At 36.3% G+C, this 15,976-nt stretch overlaps 1 protein-coding gene across 9 annotated transcripts in view; it reads right to left on the minus strand.

Annotated features, from left to right (window-relative positions):
* Positions 1–15,976, minus strand: part of LOC126187542 (putative thiamine transporter SLC35F3) — a 653,727-nt gene that overhangs the window by 19,836 nt on the left and 617,915 nt on the right. For 3 of the 9 annotated variants that reach the window (XM_049928702.1, XM_049928694.1, XM_049928757.1), the window contains one exon: positions 9,289–9,372. The exons of the other annotated variants lie outside the window; for them this stretch is intronic. In XM_049928702.1, the coding sequence (XP_049784659.1) occupies positions 9,289–9,372 (84 nt within the window). The remainder of the gene's footprint in view (positions 1–9,288; positions 9,373–15,976) is intronic. 9 annotated transcript variants of the gene reach the window in all.

Consider the following 15,976-nt stretch of genomic DNA (forward strand, 5'->3'; position numbering starts at 1 on the left):
GGGTAGCTTTGGGGGATGAAATAGTGAAGGCATCAGATGATCAAGTAGGTAAAAAGACGAGGGCTAGTAGAAATCCATGGGTAACAGGAGAGATACTGAATTTAATTGATGAAAGGAGAAAATACAAAAATGCAGTAAATGAAGCTGGCAAAAAGGAATACAAACGTCTCACAAAATGAGATCGACACGAAGTGCAAAATGCGTAAGCAGGGATGGCTAGAAGACAAATGTAAGGATGTAGAGACATACATCACTAGGAGTGAGATAGATACTGTCTACAGGAAAATTAAAGAGACCTTAGGAGAAAAGAGAACCACTTGCATGGATATCAAGAGCTCAGATGGATACCCAGTTCTAAGCAAAGGAGGGAAAGCAGAAAGGGGGAAAGAGTATATAGAGGGTCTATACAAAGGGCGATGTTCTTGAGGACAATATTATGGAAATGGAAGAGGATGTAGATGAAGATGAAATGGGAGATATGATACTGCGTGAAGAGATCGACAGAGCACTGAAAGACTAAGTCGAAACAAGGGCCCGGAAGTAGACAACATTCCATTAGAACTACTAATAGCCTTGGGAGAGCCAGTACTGACAAAAATCTACCATCTGGTGAGCAAAATATATGAGACGGGCAAAATTCCCTCAGACTTCAAGCAGAATATAATAATTCCAACCCCTAAGAAAGCAGGTGTTGACAGATGTGAAAATTACCAAACTATCAGTTTAATAAGTCACAGCTACAAAGTACTAACACGAATTCTTTACAGATGAATGGAAAAATTGGTAGAAGCTGACCTCGGGGAAGATCAGTTTGGATTCCGTAGAAATGTTGGAACACGTGAGGCAATACTGACCCTACAACTTATCTTAGAAGGAAGATTAAGGAAAGGCAAACCTACATTTCTAGCATTTGTAGACTTAGAGAAAGCTTTTGACATTGTTGACTGGAATACTCTCTTTCAAATTCTGAAGGTGGCAGGAGTAAAATACAGGGAGCGAAAAGCTATTTACAATACGTACGGAAAGCAGATGGCAGTTATAAGAGTCGAGGGACATGAAAGGGAAGCAGTGGTTGGGAAGGGAGTGAGGCAGGGTTGTAACCTCTCCCCGATGCTATTCAATCTGTATATTGAGCAAGCAGTAAAGGAAACAAAAGAAAAGTTCAGAGTAGGTATTAAAATCCATGGAGAAGAAATAAAAACTTTTAGGTTCACCGATGACATTGTAATTCTGTCAGAGACAGCGAAGGACCTGGAAGAGCAGTTGAACAGAATGGACAGTGTCTTGAAAGGAGGGTATAAGATGAACATCAACAAAAACAAAACGAGGATAATGGAATGTAGTCGAATTAAGTCGGGTGATGCTGAGGGAATTAGATTAGGAAATGAGACACTTAAAGTAGTAAAGGAGTTTTGCTATTTGGGGAGCAAAATAACTGATGATGGTTGAAGTAGAGAGGATATAAAATGTAGACTGGCAATGGCAAGGAAAGCATTTCTGAAGAAGAGAAATTTGTTAACATCGAGTATAGATTTAAGTGTCAGGAAGTCGTTTTTGAAAGTATTTGTATGGAGTGTAGTCATGTATGGAAGTGAAACATGGACAATAAATAGTTTGGACAAGAAGAGAATAGAAGCTTTCGAAATGTGGTGCTACAGAAGAATGCTGAAGATAAGGTGGGTAGATCACGTAACTAATGAGGAGGTATTGAATAGGATTGGGGAGAAGAGAAGTTTGTGGCACAACTTTACTAGAAGAAGGGATCGGTTGGTAGGAGATGTTCTGAGGCATCAAGGGATCACCAATTTAGTACTGGAGGGCAGCGTGGAGAGTAAAAATCGTAGAGGGAGACCAAGAGATGAATACACTAAGCAGATTCAGAAGGATGTAGGTTGCAGTAAGTACTGGGAGATGAAGAAGCTTGCACAGGATAGAGTAGCATGGAGAGCTGCATCAAACCAGTCTCAGGACTGAAGACCACAACAAGACTTTGAGCCATAAACAACAACAATGAGATAATGAAGACAAGTAAAAAGTTATTATTTTGTACATCTTGTACTTTTGAAAATACTGAAGAGACTAAGACAATTAATTTAATAGTAATGTGTGGGAGGGAAAGATTACAACTTCTTGACATACTTGCTCACATTGTCTCCCTTTATATGTTACATATATGTTTAAAAGTGTTTAGCTTATATCTGTCCAAACTTTTATTAGAGTATCAAGAAGCATTTGAATTCATCATTCAGGAATGTTTCAGTATCTTTGCTAACAACTTTTATCCTTTATATATGTGTATATTAATATATTAAATATATGTAGTCTATGTCTGTCCAAATTTCTATTAGCATGAAGTATAAAAATTTGAATTTAACTGCTCAATAACTTTTCAATTATTTTTGGGTATTTTTTTATATTCTATGCTGTCCCAAACATTTGTTCTATTAGCGTGTAAAAATTTGAAGTAGATAAATGAAAAATATTTTGGAAGAAATGGTTCCCTTTTACATAATATATATATATATATATGTCTGCTTGTGTCTGTGTATGTGTGGATGGATATGTGTGTGTGTGCGAGTGTATACCTGTCCTTTTTTCCCCCTAAGGTAAGTCTTTCCGCTCCCGGGATTGGAATGACTCCTTACCCTCTCCCTTAAATCCCATATCCTTTTGTCTTTCCTTCTCCCTCCCTCTTTCCTGACGAGGCAACCGTTGGTTGCGAAAGCTAGAATTTTGTGTGTATGTTTGTGTTTGTTTGTGTGTCTATCGACCTGCCAGCACTTTTGTTTGGTAAGTCTCATCATCTTTCTTTTTATATATATATATATATATATATATATATATATATATATATATATTAAAACTAAATAGCCTACATCAGTTCAATTGTTTATTAGAGTACTATGTAAAAATTTGAAGTAAACCAATCAAGAACTTTTCGAGATTTTTGCTAATAACATTTCCTCTTTATATAGTACACATAGCATACATATACATACATACCATACACATTAAAAATGTGTAGCCTAAGTCTGTCAAAATGTTTATTAGAGTATTCTTTAAAAATATTAAGTAAATTGGTCAACAAATTTTGGAGATATTTGCTAAAAACATTAAGGAATGGCTTGTCTTTATGTAGTAGTATAGGTATACAGAGGGGTCCAGAAAAATGTAGACACTTTTAGATAGTCAATATTAATGGAACAAAATGACATACCATTACTGGATGCCATGATGGTTTCTCATTATTAAGTGTAGCTGCCATCTGTCAACAAACTTTAGTTTTCAAGGTCTCCTAGGTAGAAGTCAAGAGATGTAAGGTCTGGAGACTGTGGTGGGTATTCAACAGCTCCTTTTCGACCTATCCATTGTCCAGGTAGAGTTTCATCCAAGTAGGCTCTTACATCTCTGTGGTAGTGAGGCAGAACACCATCTTGTTGTAGGTAAAATCTTCCATTTTCCAATACCTCTTGGATGGCAGGTAAAATTGATGTTTGCAGCATATGAAGATACAGCTCACCAGTTACAGTACTTTCAAAGAAGAATGGGCCAATCAAATTGCTCAGTGACAGACCACATGACGCATTAACACCCAGTAGATTATCATGTTTTTCCACATGAATGTGAGGATTCTCAGGAGCCCGGTACATGCAGTTGTGGTAGTTTACAGTGTCATTCAGTTTGAATTGCGCCTCGTCAGACTAGATAACCATTCCTGCAAACCATTCATCCTTGTGAAGCATGCCTTGCAATACTCCTTCCTTTGTTCATAGCATGCAGTGGCCTTGGAATACAGGCTTTCCATTTTACAGCCTTCAGAATTCATCCTACACTTGGTTGGCTTACCCCACTTTCATCTGCATGCTGCCTCCCAGATTTTTGAGTTGACTTAATAAAATGTTGAACCACAGCAGCATTGGGAGCTGGACTTGTTGATATTTTTGGTCAGCCAGACCTTTCTTTATGCACATCCTGGTCAGTACTGACAGCTTCAAATTTATCCCAAATACAATATATTGCTGTACGTTTTGGTGGCTGAGTTCCATAAACATTACACCATTGCCATTGTATCTCCACCATGGTTTTGTACTTCCAGTACTACTTCAGCATGACCTTGCATTACTCAAATGACAGTCTTACTTCATTCATTGCTGCACTGTCATCTGCTGGAAAATGCACCAAGATCTGTTGAGAAAACAATGGACTTTGCTACCATGCAAAATTGCAATGATATGTCATCTTCTTCCAAAGATATTAACTATTAAAGAGTGTCTACATTTTTCTGCATCCCTCTGTAGATATTTATGTAGTCTATGTCAATCCAAATGTTTATCAGAGTAACAAGTGAAAATTTTGAAGTAAATTGGTCAAGGACTTTCAAAGATTTCTGTCCACCCAAATGTTTATTAGAGTAATGTGTAAAAATCGGATGTAAATTAACCAGTAGCTTTTCAAAATTTTGGTAACAATGTTACACTATGACTCGTCTTTATAAAGTAGTATAGATGACTCCATCATCCTTGACACAACTGAAGGACTTAGGTAGGAAAAAAAAAACAACACCTAGCAAAACTTGCTTATCTCCACTATATGAATGGGAGTTACTACAGTGTTATTTCAGTATTTCAGGAACAATCTTTGAAGGTAACTATAGAGGTCATTGCTGTTTGCACACTTAATGTTGACCTGTTTGTGATTGATGGAAGTCAGCTGATTTTGTGCTGCTCTGGAATGTTTACCTTTTTTGACAACCTTAGTGATGTAACAATATTATGCACTAAAGCCATCGTTATTCTAGTGCTGATTCATATGTCATGTTTTCCATAGTGATTATTAATAATATTTATAAAAATCAGTGAAGGAGCTGTATCTGGTTCTCACCATCAACTTTCATGTCACTTATATGACATATTAATCTGTCATAAGTTTGTGTCTTTTACAACTTATAAGTTGCCTGCTCTGGGAGAAGGAGCCAGTGTGCTATGAGCCAATCATGAGCTTCTGCTCCCAGCATCCTCCACTCAGGGACCAAGTAAAAGTGTGCCATCAGTACCAAGTCAGTACAAGAGTTTGGGACTTTGGCTGAAATACCATTGTGGCCAGAAGAGTTACTGATCTTCAGTGACTTAATGAGTTGTGTAGTCTCCCCAACAGATAATTTGGCAAAATGAGGCCTGGTGGTTAAACACACGGTCAAGATTTTTGCAATGGTGCTTGTAGTGCCGTGTAATTCTTGATTTGAGCTGGTTTTCTGCATTAAATAGAGCTCTCTCTTCTTGGTACAAGATACTTTGATCTACGATATTTGCCACACTTTCTCTCAGACTCCACTATAATTGTTTCTGACCTATTGTAAAGGAAAACTAGATCTCTCTCAGATTGGTTTATGTGGATAACGGTGAGCTTTCAGGCATTCAATCAAGCTGTTGATTCAATTTTTGTTCAAAATATTCCAATGACCAACCCAGACATCTTCTTTTCAGTTGGTGTGAACTGTATTGTTTTATGTACTCAATACCTGGACTCCAACTAAATGCATGACATTGTGGGTCACAGCAAGATGACTGGGTTAGTTATTGAAATGTTGGACACAAAAATTGAATCAAAAAATCATTTGAACACCCAGAAGCACATCATTATGAAAATTAGATTTGTAGTATTGTGAGAATATTTTCAGGAAAGAAATAAATTTGTTATTTTTGTGTATCATTGGTGAATTATTGCTCATTTTACTATCCTGTATATTCTCCTTGAATAAATAAGCATTTACAATTCTGATAAGTTTTTTTTTTGCCCATTGTTAATTTAAGACAGGTAGAAGTACTCGGAAAAGCATATCTTTTATGCCATGTTGACAATGATGCCTTGTCACTGAACTGCGTGATATTTGGGATACTTCCTTTTAGCTAGTTTGTCATTCACAAAAGACTGCAGACAATCATAGTACATAGCCTACATGACTGTAAATTTGGTCACTCCTTAACCAAACATAGTATATGAACATTAGTCATTGTACAACTTGTGGGAGGCAGGTACCACTGGGAGCACAGACCTTCCTACCAGTGGCCACTACAGAACGTACCTCTTAGCCACTTGTCTCTCAGGCCAATGTGTTGTGACTAACAGCTCATTTTGATGAGGTCTACAACCTCTTCTACCAGGTGTACTCCTGAAAATTCTTCTACTGGAGACATGGTTCCAGCCAAGCACCTCCCCGGACTTTTTTCTCTCTGCATCTACATCTACATCTACATGATTACTCTGCAATTCACATTTAAGTGCTTGGCAGAGGGTTCATCGAACCACAATCATACTATCTCCCTACCATTCCACTCCCAAACAGCGCGCGGGAAAAACGAACACCTAAACCTTTCTGTTCAAGCTCTGATTTCTGTTATTTTATTTTGATGATCATTCCTACCTATGTAGGTTGGGCTCAACAAAATATTTTCGCATTTGGAAGAGAAAGTTGGTGACTGAAATTTCGTAAATAGATCTCACTGCAACAAAAAAGTCTTTGCTTTAATGACTTCCATCCCAACTTGCGTATCATATTAGCCACACTCTCTCCCCTATTACGCGATAATACAAAACGAGCTGCCCTTTTTTGCACCCTTTCGATGTCCTCCGTCAATCCCACACCTCGCAGCAATATTCTAACAGAGGATGAATGAGCGTAGTGTAAGCTGTCTCTTTAGTGGACTTGTTGCATCTTCTAAGTGTCCTGCCAATGAAATGCAACCTTTGGCTCGCCTTCCCCACAATATTATCTATGTAGTCTTTCCAACTGAAGTTGTTCATAATTTTCACACCCAGGTACTTAGTTGAATTGACAGCCTTGAGAATTTTACTATTTATTGAGTAATCGAATTCCAATCTCTCCAGCTTTATAGTTCTAAGACTTGATCACATAATCCATAATGAGGGAATTGTAGGGGTGTTCTCTTTTCTGTGTCTCAGTCATTGATTTTACATTACTACAAGTGTGAGAAAGACAAATAAATAATAAAATTATACCACGCAAAATTTTATTTTGAGAAGCAAGGACAGAGGAAAGCAGCTAAAAAATATCAGCATCTGAACCTTGCCATGAATGCAGTGTGGGAACACCACATTAACATCACATTCAGTTATTGCATCATTTCAATAAACATATTACTGGTAAGGGGCACCTTGACATCAACAAAAGCGAGAAGTTGGAGCTCCTGCTTTTGTGATAGTGAATAGGATACCTCTCTGTAGACATACAAAAATTGATGTTAAAGAAAAAAGAAAAAAATTAACAACAAATAGACAATAACAATCATACACAAAATGACATTCTCTGTATGTAGAATTCTTTGGAATCTGTTTGGGCAACAAGTTTTTAAGGGATGCAACCTGTAGATTAACTAATGACAAAGCAAATGTCAGCATCTTTTTTTTTTTCGGTTAGAAGGATCTGCCATTGAAGAAAAAAAAATGCCAGCTTACTTTTCATATTTTGTACCTGGTTTCCTTATGGCATTATCTTCTGAGGCATGGAACCTAAAGTGAAGGAAGTTGTTGTGGTCCCCTCTTTTTTTTAATGAAATACTAAATCTTCTGAAAACAATTGCAGATAACTGTTAAAATCATTTTCAGTTGAACTGAGATATACACAACCACAATACAAGACACAAAAATATTTCTTGTCCAAAATTCCAAGTATAGTTCTATACCATGGTCCAAAAGTCTCTCACAAGTTCCCATTTTGACACAGAGTAAGAAACTGAGAAATTATATAAATTTCAAAGAAAATTTAAGAAAAAGAAACTAATAGGCACTTCTACAAGCCTGATTATCTAAATTCAAGGATTTAAGAATCTGTTGCATGCAAGACAAATAGCAATCATTTTAGTCAGGACTCTATTCTTCTTCTTCTTCTTATTATTATTATTGTTCTTTGACAAACATGAGTGGCATCATATAGGTGTTTAGCTAGCAGTAGGAGATAAGCTTACTGAGGAAGCAGCAGTAATTTTCTAAGTAGAAGCTTTACTGCTAATTAACTCTGTGAAATTTAGCCTGAGTAAGCACAAACAATTTTCAGCAGTTTAACAGTAGTTAGCTATCAGTGTGGTTTCTAACAGCTGCCACACTCTAGAGCTTGACCATTCCAGATCCTTGAAAGTTTCCTTCATTTCGGATTCTACAGAACACAATGAATAAGTAAAGGAATGAATACCATTCAATAAGTCCTTCACGCAACTATCTCTGTGAGAAGTTATGGCAAGTTCTGCACACGAAAGTAAATTGTAAAAAGGCAGGAGGGGCCATATATTTCACCTTCTCTTTTACTGCTAGACACCCTGTGTACCCTGTTCAATTTCTTATCTGTTTTGGCAGTGATGATTTAACTGAAGAGTAATAGAGAAGTAAGAGTCTATAGGAGATAAATGATGGAGTATGACTAATGGATTAGACTCAAGAGTATTTCTCTTGTTGTCTGTAATAGGTATCATAATCATTTGTTATTTCTTTAAAGATAATATCAAGGTAATTGGCTGTTATGAAAAAGTTCTGGGACACAAGCGTGTTATATTGTAATTGAATGACGTTTACAGTGGACAGCTTCATTATACCATAAGTGATTATTTCTACTGTGTTTTAGTATTGTTCAGAAATGAGAGACTGATGATACAAGAATCAGACTGTTCCACCAGAATTATCTATTGGTGCTTACAGGGCCTACAGGCAGAAGTAGCTGAGTCAACAGCGTACAAGAGAACCCATAGTGATACAAAAGAATAAATACCTCAGACTGGTGGGAAAAAAACAAGTTATTTTAAAGGAGGTCAATAACTTACAATTTTAATAGTCACCATATAGTCAAATGAGAAAAAATTCGTAGCAATACATACTGATGATAGTATGATTCTATTAATGAGAGACTGACAATACAAGAAAGAGAGGAAAGTACTTATTATTGTTTTAGAAAAGTTCACTTAAAAAACCACAGTTTTACTATGTGTCAAGTCGTATGCAACACATGCTCAGTTTTAAGGATTTTTATAGCACAAAACATATGAAATGAAGGCTTATGACATGAAAAAAATGATATCTGTATTAGGTTCATGAATGCATACAAATAAATATCTTGAAGTTTGAGCAGTGTATGCAGATGAGATAAAAACATTAACAAATTTTCAAGGCATTCCCCATGCTGTAAAGTGGTGAGTGTCCAAGAGGTAAAGGCAGTGCATTAACAACAGGAAATGAGCATATTCAGCCCTGAAACATTACACAGAAATGTTAATGTGAACGTACAGTAGATGTCCCGATTGTTAACTTCATTCAGTTCGATGATCCACAGCACCTGACACTGTGTTGGACTCAGGAACATAGTACAACCTGTTGAATGAAGATGCAATGTTTTAATTTGCTGGATCAGGTTGCCCTAGGTTAGAAGTAGAGATACATGAATATTTTGGTGTGAAACATGGTTGCTTTGTTTCTTCAAGGAAGAAACAAAATGAATAAAGAGATGAGGTTAATAAAATTGTCTGAAGCAACTGTTTCATGTTTCACTATTGTAAGAAGATGAATTTAATTTTGTTGCATTAAAGGATTGACAATTGGTTTTAACTGTAATCTTTGTCTCCTCCTCAAGCAACGAATGGGTCCATCTCAAACTGTGGTCTGAGTGAGCTGTATAACCATCCTTGTCTCCTCCATGAGGAAGTATCGGTCCCAAAATCTTGGTCATAGTATTTTCTGTGTTGAAATGTATCTATTGGTGGTACAGCAGACTCTTGACTATTCAGTTTGTGACTATTTGGTCTACTTAATTAAGGCCATAATAATACTTCTCCATGATAAAATAAGGGTTAATTTATTGTACTTACTGTACTTTCCCAAAGCTTTTGCAACTGGGCAGTGACTGCAATTCCATGTGGTCTTTCAAAATATTTTATGCTTCTAGTGCCTCTGGAGTTAAAATTATAAGGTACATACTGTATTATTGTTAAAACTGAATAAATTACTGGAACCACTTCTCAACTAATGATACTTGGGAGCCCTCTTCCAGCACTCACAAATGACAATGAACACATGGGCAGAGCAGCTCTGTTGGCAACCTGTTGTTCTTTGTTTCTTCAGTTGCGTATCAGACATCCAAAGTGGGTGCATTGCTAAATTGTTGCTTTAAGCTGTCCTTTGTGTTTTAATTAAGGAATCCAAAATGGATGATAAATGAGAAAAACTTATAGTGACTATGGATCAGAAAGTACATGCTGTAATGCAACTAGATTCTAGGGAAGCAGTCAAAACTATTGCTGTGGAGTTAGGGGTAGGAAAATGTGTTGTTGGAAACTGGAAGAAAAATTTAGTGGAAACTGAAAAGTGGTGTGCCACCCAAGCTAGAGGAAGTGGAACAAAAATAAGGAGGACAATGTTGAAAGCTGAGCATAAAACAGTTGAGGAAACTTCATTCTTGTGACGTGAACATTTATGAGGAAAAAGTTTGCCTATTATTGGGCTGATTTTTCAGGAAACAGCATTGCTATTTCAGTAGCAAATAGAAGGAGAAGTTTCAGAACTTACTGCTAGTGATGGATGGTTGGATTGATGGAAAAATTGTTTGAAGTTAATTCATTAGGAGCAAATTTCTAGCAAGCAGTTGTACAGTTGTGATGAGAGTGGTTCAAATTACAGATTGCTCCCTTTAAAAGTACTTGCTTCAGAAACAGAAGCTGTGGCACCCTTATATAAGAAGAATAAGAAACAACATTCTGTACTGGCTTGCAGTAGCACAACCGGCTACCATAGGTTTAGGCTTACATAAATAGGAAAATCATAGAAATGTAGAGCTTTCAAAAACCTGAAAAATCAGGAATCACTGCTCCTACATTACACTCATCAAATGAAAGCATGGATGAATTCAGAAATATTTAAAACCTGATTTCAGACTGAATTCATACCAGCTGCAGAGAAAGATTTGAAAGACACTAATTTACTGAGGAAAACTCTGCTGTTCCTTGATGATGTGCCTTCGCATCCTGCCAGTGATGAACTCACACACAGATATATCTAAGCATGATTTTTATCACCAAATGTGACCACTCTTTGTCAGCCAATGGGCCCAAGCATCCTTAAAACACTATAAGAAGAAGTATCACAACTGTTTTCTCAGTTTGTTGACACCTTTGATTGATAAAAATGAGGACTGTGCAACCATTTTGAAGACAATTGACTTCTAGATGCCATAAAGTGGTTGGCCAAAATGTGGGAAGAGATTCCAAACATATCACTTTAAAGGTCTTGCAAAATTCTTTTAGATCACAAAAGTAGGCTTTTTAACTTGAATACATGTGTGAAACTCAAGTCAAAGATGGAAATGATGTCGTTTCATTGATCAAAAATGCCCTGGGTTGTCAGTATGTTGATGCACAGGACGTCACAGAATGGGTGGCAAATGATGAAATTGATGGACTCACTGGCAACAATACTGTGGAATTGATGACACTGGGCAAAGTAAAACTAAAGGAATAGGCAAACTTTGATGATACGAGAAATCTCATCCCACATTCAGAAGGGTTCAGGATGACTGAGGCAGCAATGCAGTACATTCATGAGTGAGATGAAGCAACACCAGCTGAAATCATCTATTTGCATAAGTGGAGGGATATTGCAGCATGGAAGAGGGCTAAAGGAGGGAAACAGTCATCTGTTACAGACTTTTTCAAAACCTCAGACTTGTAAATTTCATCTTCTTTTTAGGCCTGGCTTATCACATGTGTAATCAAACATTCATAGTTTACACTGCAGACCATTTTATGTTTCCTATAATAATTTTTGAAGGGTATGGTATGTGCATAACAAACACTTATAACTAGAATTTATTATGTAAGAAGTCAGAACATTTTAATAAAATGGGTTTTGGTATAAAAAAAAGGATGTTTTGTATGGTATGGCTGTGGTTGACATAGAAAATTTATAGAACTCCAGCCTATCAAGCTTGAGCTTCTGCCACATCAGGCTGGATAGTTGAGGGTCTATTGGACTTAGAATTTCACTTCCGTAAATTAAACAATACCCAGCAATTCTGTCTCCTTTTAAGTTTACTGTTCTCTCACGTGACTTTTCCTTTTTATATAACTGAATTGTAATTATTTTCTTTCAATATCAGTCCAACAGTCTCCCATAAAACCACATCTTAGAGGGCTTTAATCAGTTCATTTCTATCTTCCCGGTAGTTCATATTTCATACCTAAACAGGGCTGTGCTCCAAACATAGCTTTTCACTAATCTTTCTCTGGTCTCAGTGTTCACATTTTTGGACATGAGAAGCTGTTTATTTTTGCAGAAATCCCTTCTACCCTGTGTAGTCTGTGCCAAAATATCCTTCTTTATCAGTTATACTTCTGAAAGAGCGAAAGTTGTCCACATCTTCAAAAGTCTCTTGTAGTAGTTTAGCATTTAAGCATCAAGCATGTTCACCCACTATGTGGACTATTATCTTAGTTTTCTTTTTGTTGCTTCATACATTACAGCTATCAGCTACCACATGTTCCATTGCTTAATCCACCTGACCTAGTTCTGTTCACTTTCAGCAACCACTGCTACATCTTCAGCAAACCATATAATGTTGATTTTCTGTTTGTAATAAACAGCTTTCACATTGAGATAGCCCTTTCTCTCCTTCACTGCCTCTATTGTACACGAATTAAATGTCAGTCAAGAAAATGGGCTAAAATTGTTAGACATCTTACAGTTTAATTTGCAAAATATATGGTCTTTGGGGCGTGAAATCAACAACCACAAAAGTAACAAAAATTGGTAACGAACATCTCTGAATTGAAAGACATTCTGTTTGTAATAAACAGCTTTCACATTGAGATAGCCCTTTATCTCCTTCACTGCCTCTATTGTACACGAATTAAATGTCAGTCAAGAAAATGGGCTAAAATTGTTAGACATCTTACAGTTTAATTTGCAAAATATATGGTCTTTGGGGCGTGAAATCAACAACCACAAAAGTAACAAAAATTGGTAACAAACATCTCTGAATTGAAAGACATTCAATAAAATCCCATGAGCTAAAAAGACTAAAATTTTAAGTTTTGTTCAGTGTATGAAAATTTCATCTACTATCATACTTCACAGATAATAATTATTCTGTAACTTTTAGTTTTTATGTACCTCCTTATGTCATCCCAGTTAAGTTGACATAATACATTAACAATGAACTCCTAAATCTGTCCTAACTCTACAGTTTTTTCCCTTCACTTCTATTTTTCACTTTTATTGCCATTTTCTACTGCCCGTCAGAGGTTTGTTAAGTAATTTACCACTATTTAATTTATTTCACATTTGATTTATTTCTGCTGGCAGCAGCCTTTAATTCCAGAGTTACTTGTTTCTGAATTATGAGGTGTGTTTTTTTAAGTAAGTACCATTTTGAAATTAAAAAAAAGATGTGCTAAGATATTTCAATAATTTTATTTTTACATGAAAGCCTGTACCTTAATCTATTTTTATACATAATTTCCATCAATACTGAGGCACTTGTCATAACGTTGTACCAGTTTTTGAATACTCTCCTCACAGAAGTCTGTCACCTGACTTGTTAACCACTGCATCACCACTGTTTTGACTTCAGCATCATCTTGAAGATGCTGACCGCCCAGGTGTTTCTTCAAGTGCAGGAACAGATGGTAGTCACTGGGCGCAAGATTGGGGCTGTACGGAGGACGATCTAGAGTTTCCCCATTGAAAAGATGTGATGAAATCTTTGGTCTGATTTGCCAAATGCGAACGGGCATTGTCTTGCAGCAAAACAATGCCCTTGCGCAACTTCCATGGACTGTTGCTTTGCTTCTGGTGTGACATAGGCCACCCATGTTTCATCACCCGTAACAATTTGGCTTAAGAAATCATCACCATCATTGTGGTACCACTCAAGGAAAGTCAGTGCACTGTCTAAATGTTTGATTTTACGCACATCCGTCAACATTTTCGGTACCCAACATGCGCTCAATTTTCGGTAATTCAAGTGCTTGGTCACAATGGCATACAAAACACTATGAGAAACATTAGGAAAGTCATCCCGCAAGGAGGAGATTGTAAAACATCTGTTTTCTCTCTCCTTATTGTCCACTTCCTGCACCAAGCCTTCATTAAAGACCGAAGGACGCCCACTCTGTTGTTCATCATGCACATTTGTGCAGCCACCTTTAAATGCTCTCACCCACTTTCATACCAATCCATCACTCATAATGTTTTCTCCATAAACTGCACTGATTTCATGTTGAATATCGATTGCTTTTAGGCCTTTAGCACTAAGAAATCTTATAACAGCCCGTACTTCACAGTCGGCAGGACTCACGATTATCGGAGGCATCTTAAACACTTAGTACACAACATAAACAAGGAAGAATCAGACTGTAATTGCGTCAGTGCATAGATTAAGGTACAGACTTTCATGTAAAAACAAAATTATTGAGATATCTTAGCACGTCTTTTTTTAATTTCAAAACGGTACTTACTTAAAAAACATGCCTCGTATTTTAATCAGTATAAGTCTTTCCATCAATCATTCACTGAAGCATTCAGAAAGCTGCAGTATAAAGCCTGATGACAGTAATTTGGGTCATCCCTGAATAACCTCAAGTTTAGGAATAAGTGACCTTTGTCTGACTCCTTGAAGATAGGCAAAGGTTGTAAAGGAAATATCCCCAAAAACAGCCACTATGGGATATACTTGTAAGCTGCTTATCACTGTCACCAATGTGCAGTCGGTAACAGCTCATTGATGAGTTTAATAACCTTTCCTACCAGATGAACTTCCAAAAAATTCTTTTGTTCAAGATTTGGATCAAACTAAGCATCCCTTCAGCCTATATTCATCTCTTTCATTATATGCTTCTATGGCTTGAGTGTGTAACTCATTTGGTGATTGTGTGTTTAGTCTGATTTACAAACACAGACATTAACCATATAGGATGTTAATGGTGAAAAATTGGGAAAAAAGTACGTAATCAAAACATTTGAATTACAGTAATGTATTAGCCACCCAAATCCTTCCACTCAGTTTTGTCTATGCTCATTTTTCCACTTTCTAATAAAAGTTCAGCTCCTTTCCCCTTGTTTATTTCAGTCAACAACAGCTTAGAAGTTCAGAAATCATTGTCTGGAAGATCATTTTCTTCAGATACCTCATTTTACTTATTTCCTTTGCTATCACTCATAGATACTGATAACGGAGAATTAATGTAAGTTCCCATTCATTGAATTAATATGAGGTTTTTACATCCTGTAGCATGTGACTTGCTATTGCTAAGTTAATGTGAAAAAGCAATGAATGTATTCACTCTAATTATGTTCCATGACTGCTCATTGGTATTGTTAGATAAACTTATACTGTCATTATTAAACTTTTATTATTATTATTATTATTATTATTAGATAACTTAATTTTATAATATTATGCATTTGGTTCACTTATTTTTCAACAAAGATAAGGCATTAGAATTGACATATTGCAACAATTGAAGCTTCTGCATAATTTATTTGTAATTTAACAACCAGTTTCAGTCTGAGACCATTTTCTAGCAAACATTTTTGTTAACAGTATGTGTTACATAAGTGTGTATCACAAAGCAAATGTCAAAATATAATATTTATAAGTAATGTTTTATAGGTGCTCAGAATGTCACTTATACATAATTGTGTAATTTATTAAAGCTGTGGAACATGATCAACGAAAACAACTTTTTCTTTAAAGTAGCATTCACGATTGACTCTTCAGTTACATCTCAAACAAGCAAACCTTTGCAGTGTGTTCCTTCTAGACATTTAAAGAGGATCAGCTGTTTACCATCAGCTCATTACACTTATTAAGAACATATTTTACATCTTTGTTCTTGGCTTTGTTTCTGCTCAATCAAAGTATCTCCAATCAGCAAGTTTGAAACATTTTCTTCTGCAATATAAGAGTTTTAAAGCTTATGACAAA

This window comes from Schistocerca cancellata, chromosome 1 (assembly GCF_023864275.1).
Source record: "Schistocerca cancellata isolate TAMUIC-IGC-003103 chromosome 1, iqSchCanc2.1, whole genome shotgun sequence".
Taxonomy (NCBI): Eukaryota; Metazoa; Arthropoda; class Insecta; order Orthoptera; family Acrididae; genus Schistocerca; species Schistocerca cancellata.